Source organism: Leucoraja erinacea, chromosome 7 (assembly GCF_028641065.1).
Source record: "Leucoraja erinacea ecotype New England chromosome 7, Leri_hhj_1, whole genome shotgun sequence".
NCBI classification, from domain to species: domain Eukaryota; kingdom Metazoa; phylum Chordata; class Chondrichthyes; order Rajiformes; family Rajidae; genus Leucoraja; species Leucoraja erinaceus.
Window position 1 is genome coordinate 1,452,646 of NC_073383.1, and position 9,351 is coordinate 1,461,996.

Genomic DNA, 9,351 nt, shown 5'->3' on the forward strand with positions numbered 1-9,351 from the left:
CAACTGCAGTAGAACCTCCCTGCTCCTATACTCAAATCCTTTTGCTATGAATGCTAACATACCATTCGCTTTCTTCACTGCCTGCTGCATCTGCATGCCTACTTTCAATGACTGGTGTACTATGACACCCAGGTCTCGTTGCATCTCCCCTTTTCCTAATCGGCCACCATTCAGATAATAGGGTACTTTCCTGTTTTTGCCACCAAAGTGGATAACCTCACATTTATCCACATTATACTGCATCTGCCATGTATTTTCCCACTCACCCAGCCTATCCAAGTCACCTTGCAGCCTCCTAGCATCCTCCTCACAGCTAATACTGCCCCCCAGCTTCGTGTCATCCGCAAACTTGGAGATGTTGCATTCAATTCCCTCGTCCAAATCATTAATATATATTGTAAATAGCTGGGGTCCCAGCACTGAGCCTAGCGGTACCCCACTAGTCCTACTGGTGGGACTAGTGGGGTCCTACCATTCACTGTGAAAGTTCTATCCTAGTTTGAAATCCCAAACCTCCCACTTATCCAAATTAAACTTTGTTGGCCATTCCACAACCCACTTAAAACCCACTCAAATTTTCTCAGCCAAAGCTATCTCATGCTCATATTTTGTCCTCCTGATATCCTTCTTAAGTACACTCCTGCATCCCTTATACTCCTCTAAGGATTCACTTGATCCCATCTGTTTGGTCCTGACTCATGCCTTTCCCTGTCTTTGGACCAGAACCTCGAGATCCTTTGTCATCCAGAGTTCCTTATTCCAGCTGGTATTGTATTTCACTTTAACAGGAACTGTGTTGTATGTGTCAATGTATCAAAATAAGTCAAAGGGATATTTTGCAGTAAAATTGCTGATCTTTATTAAATCTTGGAAAGTTAACCACGTTAACTTTTATGTTTTATTTAGAGATAAGCTTTCAATCTTGCATCCACTTCATTACCAAATGGCAATTTCCTGATTCTTGCTGAAGCCATCAACCTTTACCTTTGTTAGCTTTAATATTCCTTAGCCAAACTTTCAATCTTTCATACTCCACCCTGTATAAACTTGTGCTTATTCAAACTTTCTGCCTGTATCTGAACTTTCTGTACTTCCTGTTACCCATGTACTTATTGACTTGCACGCTTCCTGATCTGATAGTCCTCTGTATTATAATTCTCCTCTTCACTTTCCATTTTCTTCCTATTCCTCAATACATCTTCTAGATCTACAAGCCCCCTAGATCTGCAAATTTTGGACTTTTACTTCCTGATTTTATTAGCAGCCAAGATTTTAGCCATCTTGACCAGAAATTTCTGAATTACTAAAACCTTTCTTTCTTTCCTGCTTCTTAAACCTTTATTTCACCAAAAGCTTCACAATCTCCTCCTGTGAGTGGCTATTTGGGGCACAATGCATTTTTGCTTTGCACGAGCTACAATCACAGCAATCTGTTGCCGTTGTTTTCCCATTCATTACAAGGGTTAAGGCACGATAGCAGAATAAATCCCAGGATAAAAAACCTTAGTAATATTCATGGTGCAACAATCTTTAATATAATCACATATCATTCCTCCCGCCCTCATATTCTACCCACTACTGATGTTTAGCGTGGACAGGAATGGTGGACATTCAAGAAATCATTTGATGCTTTTCTGGCTCCAATATAAGTTGAAACAGTTCAATAACTCGCCTTGAAGTGAAAGGAAGCTTGTGTTGATTAATTTAGGTTGCATCTGCATGCAACTCTTAGTATTGGTCGGACTAAAAACTCTAGATGCCTGAAATCTGAAATTAAAACAGAAACCACCGGGGAAAGTGAATCAGCATTAAGACACTTTGTGGCTACTTTCAAGACTGTTGGGCCTATTTTGATGAGAGTGCACATGAACACTCGCCTCACCACAAGAAACAGGTGTCAACCATGGTAACTCTTTAAATGGTGTTTTTGGAGAGGAACATTAGTGGTGCTTAGGTATTATGCTGGTCTTAAAATACAGCACCAAGAACCACTGCTCACCCACTGTCTGATATAATGCTTGCCAGATATTTTTTTTAATTTCGGAGGTGCCTTGTATTAGGAAGGTCTACTTATTTAGTGTTTCGGCTGGTAAAAAGTCGGCAAAGTCGTTCATTGTTTGATACCTTTATCATGATATGTATACTATTGCACAGCTCATTTCTACTCTGTGGCAAGTCCTTTCTGATTTGTTAGTACTTGGATCAACATGCCCTTCATTTTAAATCTTTCTTTTTTCTTTTCTCTATAGCCATCTCCAGACTTTCACAGTGTTTAAGAAGGAACTGCAGATGCTGGAAAATCGAAGGTACACAAAAAAGCTGGAGAAACTCAGCGGGTGCAGCTTTGTCGTACAGTTGGAGGGCAGGGGGCAGCTGCACCCGCTGAGTTTCTCCAGCGTTTTTGTGTACCTCCAGACTTTCACATCTCTCTCCACAAACCGTGTAGGATGAAACTGTAAATGCTGGTTTCAACTCGGGATAGACACAAGAAGCTGGAGAAACTCAGCGGGTCAGACAATATCTCTGGAGAAAAGGAATAGGTGCCGATTCGGGTCTGGACCTTTCTTCAGACTGAACAATGTCTAAAGAAGGGTCTTGACCTGAAACGTCACCTATTCCTTTTCTACAGAGATGCTGTCTGACCCGCTGAGTTTCTCCAAACTTTTGTGTCTCTCTCCACAAACTCTCTTATTCCCTCCCGATAGTTACAATGGCTGTTCTTCTGCTGATCATTCCTGATAGAAACCTCCCTTATTTGCACAAGCTGGGCTCTTGATAGATCCACTAGAAATATGATGTCCCCTGCTATATCTATTACTCCAGCTGTTCACTGGTAATGTGCAAACTTAGAATGCTTCCATGAGAGGCATTCGGCTCACTACCTCTGTCTAATGCAAGCACTCTCAGAAATATTAACCCCATTGGCAATGCCCTCCAATTAATTGATTGAAAGTTACAGCATGGAAGCAGGCCTTTCAGCCCACCATGTCAACGCCGACCAGTGATCACTCGTTCGTCCGCACCAGTTCTATGTTAACCCACTTTCACATCCACTTGCTGTACACTGGGGACAATTTACAGAGGCTAATTAATGTACACACTCGCACGTCTCTGGGATGTGGGAGGAAACCGAAAGACCCGGTGGAAACCCACGCTGTCACAGGGAAAACATGCATATTCCACTCAGTACCCAAAGTCAGGATCAAACCTGGGTCTCTGGCGCTGAGAGGCAGCAATTCTACCCGCTGCATAAGGGTCCATTTTTCACCGCGATGTCCACTGTGCTGCCCTTGTGGTTCAAGCAGTTCACTGATGTGATGTGGATGTAATCAAACACTAAAAAATGGACCATTGACTTTGTACCATCAGTCATCGGAATCACCTGTATGAATTTCCATCCATGGCATGATGAAACGTATCTCCAAATTTGATTCCAGTTCCAGAACAAAATGAACAGTGGAGGTTATTTAGTGTTTGTTCACAATTTCACAAGTTATAGGAGTGAAATTAGGCCATTCGGTCCATCGAGTCTACTCCGCCATTCACTCATGGCTGATCTCTGCCGCCTAATCCCATTTTCCTGCCTCCTTCCCATAACCCTTGACACCCGTTCTAATCAAGAAGTTGTCTATCTCTGCCTTAAAAATATCCACTGATTTGGCCTCCACACGTTATACTACCCTCTGACTAAAGATTTCAGCGCTGTTCTTAATAAGCAAATGGCATTTATATCTTCGAACAGAGGATGCATGACTGATCTGCAGACTGGGAAACTAGCATTAAATATATGTTACAGTTTTTAGTTTATTAATTAATTAATTATTTTCCAGGGCCATTCAAATGTAAAGCTCCAGTTGGCTGCTACTTTTTGTATATCCAATCTCATATGGAGTGAAGAGGAAGGTAAGATTTGTAATTATCTTTCGAATTTTGGTTGCATGTGGCTCACAAAGAATAGCGCGGCACGGTGGCGCAGCGGTACAGTGCCAGAGACCCGGGTTTGATCCCGACTAAGGGTGCTGTCTGTACGGAGTTTGTACGTTCTCCCCGTGATCGCTTGGGTTTTCTCCGAGATCTTCGGTTTCCTCCCACACTCCAAAGACGTACAGGTTTGTAGGTTAATTGGATTTGTATAAATGTAAATTGTCCCTAGTGTGTGTAGGATAGGGGATTGTTAGTTGTTGCGGACTCGGTGGGTTGAAGGGCCTGTTTCCGCGCTGTATCTCTAAACTAAACTAAACTAAAAATTATTTTGATCCATAAAAAAACGTCTCGTTGTCAGTTTTTTTAACCTAAAAAATGTTCTTACTGGAATATTAAAAGACTAATTGTGTGCATTGTGTAGTTTTTACATGGGTGTCACACTCAGAATAAGTTGAAGTGGTTGTTACTGGATCATTATCAAGAAGCCTGAAGTATACATCTGGAGGCTGGAGTTTTGATTCCACTATGGTGCTGGGGAATTTAAACTGGAATAATAAATTTGGAATCAAAAGTTATTATCAGTAACTACCAGATAATCATAAAACCCCATCCAATTCACATGTAATTTCATTGCTCATAGTAGCAGCAGCCAAATTTATTTAATAACTTGAAATTAAAATTCTCAGTTGCTGTGGTGAGACTTGGAAGTGATCTTTTTATCGATCTCCAAGCCTCAGGTTTATGGGCCAGTTGGTTCTTCTCCTCCTTTCTCTTGGGCAGGATGACGCTTCCATTTGTTTCTGAAGGGTGGGAGATACCTCTGCACGATCTCTTTAAACCTGGAATGGTTGTTGTACACCAATACTCAATGGTCTTGTAGAGTCAGAGTCTTACAGCGTGGAAAAAGGCCCTTTGGCCGAACTTGCCCACACCGGCCAACATGTCCCATCAGTCAGTCCGAAGAAGGGTCTCGACCCGAAATGTCGCCCATTCCTTCTCTCCAGAGATGCTGCCTGTCCCGCTGAGTTACTCCAGCATATTGTGTCCCATGTACACTAGTTTCACTACCTGCATTTGGTCCATATCCCTCCAATCCTGTCCTATCCATGTACCTGTCCAACTTTTTTCTTCAGTTGTGGGAAGTGCCCATTTATTATGATTAAAATTAGGTAGAAAGAGGAGTAATACTGTTGATCTACCCAAAGTCTGGCATTGAACCTCAACGGCATAGCTCTGTTATTCAGTCTGATAATGTAGAAACATGGAACTACAGATGCTGGTTTACACAAAATGCTGGAGCAACTCAACAGTTCAGGCAGCATCTCTGGAAAACATGCATAGGTGACACTTTGAGGCAGGAGACCTCAGTCTGAAGAAGGGTCTCAACCCGATACGTCACCAATCCGCGCTCTCCAGAGATGCTGCCTGACCTACTCCTGCACTTTGTGTCCTTTTAGTGTGACAATACCTGGAAATAATAGAGGTGTAGCTGTGCACAATATGATAAAGATGCACATACAACCATGGTTATCTTTCCCCACCTGGTTCGATTATTAACACACAAGCTACCTCGAAGCCCTCCCCTATTGTATCGACCCCACCTCATCACATTATTCTACATACTAAAATATATGTGAAACTCACGGATTCATCACCTTGATCCTGGAAACAGACTTTGCTGCACAGACGTTGCACTTACATGTACATGGAAACAAAGCTCCACCCCATCTTCAGAACCCTTTCCCTAATGATCTCCTCGTTGCTTTTGCTCCCTTTCAGATCCCTTCCCTTTCCTTTCCTTTTAAATATCTCTCTTCCTTTCTGAAGAAAGGTTTCGACCCAGAAACGTTACCCATTCCTTCTCTCCAGAGATGCTGCCAGTACCGCTGTTACTCCAGCATTTTGTGTCTGTCCTCTTCCTTTCTCACTCGATTTCAATGACTGAACCACAATGTAATCTTATCTATCATACCTGTACTGTAGCAGACACCGTACTGAACACGAATTATTTACTCTTTCAGTTAGATGGCTTTTTAAAAAAAATACAAAAAGGACCAATTAAAAGTCCTTAATTAAGAAAATCTTATTAATGTTCCAAATGGACCACACATCCCAATAATTCTGAAATGATTTGTTTTTGAAATAAATTTATTACATAGTTTGTTATTATACACAAAGGGAATGTCAATAAAGTGCTTTCAATCTGCAGATGCTAGATTTATGACAGTGACAGGTGATTATGAAGGAATAACTTGTATTTAATTTTATTAGGTTCCCATGAACGACAAGATAAGCTGAGAGAATTAGGAGTAGTAGATATTTTACATAAATTGGTTCAAACTACAGATCTCAACCTGTCTGACAAGTAAGCATTGACAACATTTGTTGAATCTTGCGTTGACTTTAATCATTTTTAATCATTGGCTAATGTCATAAATACTATCAAGCAGCATGTGCTAGCTGACCCCAACTATGTCAAATGTGCTTACTTTTGAAATCTTATGTATGCTACATTGGGGACCTCACTAGGGCAATCAGTAGAAGGTAAAACAAATTTAAGATTGGAATATAAACTATGTTCTGCACAAATTTGATTTTCTGGTCATCTTACATTTTAAGGGCAGATGAGAGAATACAATCTCATTGAACTTGCAACCAACAGTATTGAATTCTGCTCTACTGTAGCCTGTTTGGTAATTTCTTCTCAGTTTCTGTTTGAAACGTAAAATTGACCTGAGCTTGTCTTGAAGTATTTATTTATATGTATTGTCTCTATGGTTAATGTTTTGAAATTATTATTGTTAATCATAGGTGCAAGATGATTTTCATTTTATTGGAACAATAATTTAGCTTTGAATAACTCTTTGAATAAAACAAAGTTAAGAATGTTTAACAAATTCAAGAATCCATGCTGCCATTTTCATATTTGGCATTACATTCATTGGCAAGCACAACAGGGTGGCATGGTGGTGCAAAAGTAGACTACAGGTGCTGTCTGTACGGAGTTTGTACCTTCTCCCCGTGACCGCATGGGTTTTAGAAACATAGAAAAATAGAAAATAGGTGCAGGAGGAGGCCATTTGGCCCTTCGAGCCTGCACCGCCATTCATTGTGATCATGGCTGATCATCCACAATCGGTAACCCATGCCTGCCTTCTCCCCATACCCCTTGATTCTGCTAGAGCTCTATCCAACTCTTTTTTTAATTCATCCAGTGAATTGGCCTCTACTGCCTTCTGGCAGAGAATTCCTCAAATTCACAACTCTGAAAAAGTTTTTTCTCATCTCAGTTTTAAATGGCCTCCCCTTTACTTAAGAAATCCTATTTTCTCCGAGATCTTTGGTTTTCTCCCACACTCCAAAGACGTACAGGTTTGTTGGTTAATTGGCTTGGATTAAGTGTAAATTGTCCCTAATGTGTGTAGAATAGTGTTAATGTGCGGGGATCGCTGGTCGGTACGGACTCGGTGGGCCGAAGGGCCTGTTTCTGTGCTGTCTCACTGAACTAAACTAAAATTAAGACTTGTATATTCAATACTTCGCACAAACTGCAGTGAGATGGATATCCATGCAGAGATTCATTGAGTCACTGTAGAAAATGTGATCATATTTTACTGCCTAACTACAATAATGCTTTGTTGGAATCTTGCATGACTACAGTAGAAACGGCATTGCCAAAAACTAATTCTCAATCTATTACAGGGCAAAAACAGCGCTGCAGCAATTTCTGTCATGAGTAGACAACCTGTTGGGGTCCAGTCAGCAGCTCTAAATGGACAGCAGGTGGGAAGTTCAGTGGAGTGCTCGGCCCTGATCCATTTTTGCACAAGTCACCTTGGACTGCAGTTTTTGTGTGCAGTGATTCATGAAGAAATATTAGTCGTTCAGGAAGCAAGTAAGAAATAATGCAGCGGAGAGCAAAGTCCCATCTCAATATGACTGCTTATACAAAACATAAACAGAATGTTTGACTCCCCTCCTTATTGAATCGGAAGAAAAATCTACTCCTGCTGCAGCTGTTTAGTGTGTGATTGGTTACTTTTCTGAATTTTGTTTTTTTAAATAGTGTTTTCTACAGATTTTTCTGGGTAGTGTATTGTTTGCTGAATGAAGGCTATACCTGGTGTAAAGAATTTACCTCCACATAACACCCTAAAGAGAATGTAATATTTAAAAAGTGTGAAATAAAATATATGATTTTGTTTTTAAGCTCTGTAGAGAAGGTAAAATATGATAAGAATTTGATGAACCACAACTATCTGCGTTTCATTTGGAACTGCATCTGTTAATAGGCCTACACAGGTAGATGTAATGCAGTCTAACTTTTCATACTCCAAAAAGATTTTCCTCAGGGAAGGGGAACACCAGCCTTCACATCAAGATCCAGGTTTAAATCTAACTCAGGGACAGGTAATGAAGGAATTCTGCCACCCATTTTCATTGACTATTTGCAGTAGCTTTGTTTCCCTTTCAACGTTTGGGCATTGTGCTTAAGCAGAGACTGGACTTTAACAAATAGATTGTGATGGTTTTGTCCAGTGCACAGTAAAACCTGATCTCGGTGGAGAATCATAGGTTGTGTGAAAGAAGGAAGATTTTGAAAGTTGAGCAATATTAACGGATCAATTTAGGAAAACCATGCTCTCCTGACAGTCGCATCTATAGATCAGCTCTATATCCTGAAACATGACACGCTGTAATGTTGATGTTTACTTGGTATTGCTGGTATTGCAGGTGTATAAACTTGTACCCACAAATGGGCATTGCTGCATAATTGGCCTGTGCATCCACTTACCCGAATATTGGCAATTTTAGTGTTCACTATTGCCTTGACAAAGCACTAAAAATGCCAGATGGCAGAATGAAATATTCACCTCGTGCTATTGTCTCTTCTAGTTCATGAATGCAAGGAAATATTTTTATAAACCAGCATCTGCGGTTCCTTGTTTCTAAATTGTTGCCCAATATTGGTACCCGGATTTTCTTGGACAATGGTAAAAATAAAAACGCACACATTGTTAGATGGAAGTTATGCTTTGGAGAATATTTTCAGAGTATGATATTGAAGTGATACCTGTGTAGGCCATTTGAAACAAATGCAGTTTTTTAATTTTTTGTTGTGTTTTCATTGAAATTTCCCAGTTCTCCCTCATTTTGTTCCGTCACTTTTAGTTCTTGACCCCTTCTCTCTGAATGTTGCCATTTGGATTTTAACACCTGTCTGGTCTTTTGCCGCCATGCAGGTTTTATTAGCATTTGTAAACTACTGCCCTCAATGCAGAAGTACAACAAGAGGTTTCCCTTCCGGTTCTCAGCAAATAAAACGGAAAGCTTAGTGAGGATTTACATTGAAATTTCCAGTGCTTGTTGATACAAGCGTTGTCATGGTTGCTGCATGTGTTAATGCCTGGCTACTTGCAGCTAATT

At 40.5% G+C, this 9,351-nt stretch overlaps 1 protein-coding gene across 3 annotated transcripts in view; it reads left to right on the top strand.

Annotated features, from left to right (window-relative positions):
* armc8 (armadillo repeat containing 8) overlaps positions 1 to 9,345 on the top strand; it is a 129,325-nt gene extending 119,980 nt beyond the window's left edge. For 2 of the 3 annotated variants that reach the window (XM_055637646.1, XM_055637648.1), the window contains 3 exons: positions 3,831 to 3,903; positions 6,196 to 6,289; positions 7,627 to 9,345. In XM_055637646.1, the coding sequence (XP_055493621.1) occupies positions 3,831 to 3,903; positions 6,196 to 6,289; positions 7,627 to 7,660 (201 nt within the window). In that variant the 3' untranslated portion in view covers positions 7,661 to 9,345. The remainder of the gene's footprint in view (positions 1 to 3,830; positions 3,904 to 6,195; positions 6,290 to 7,626) is intronic. The other variant, XM_055637647.1, reaches the window with a different exon arrangement.
* The last annotated feature ends 6 nt before the right edge of the window (positions 9,346 to 9,351 follow it).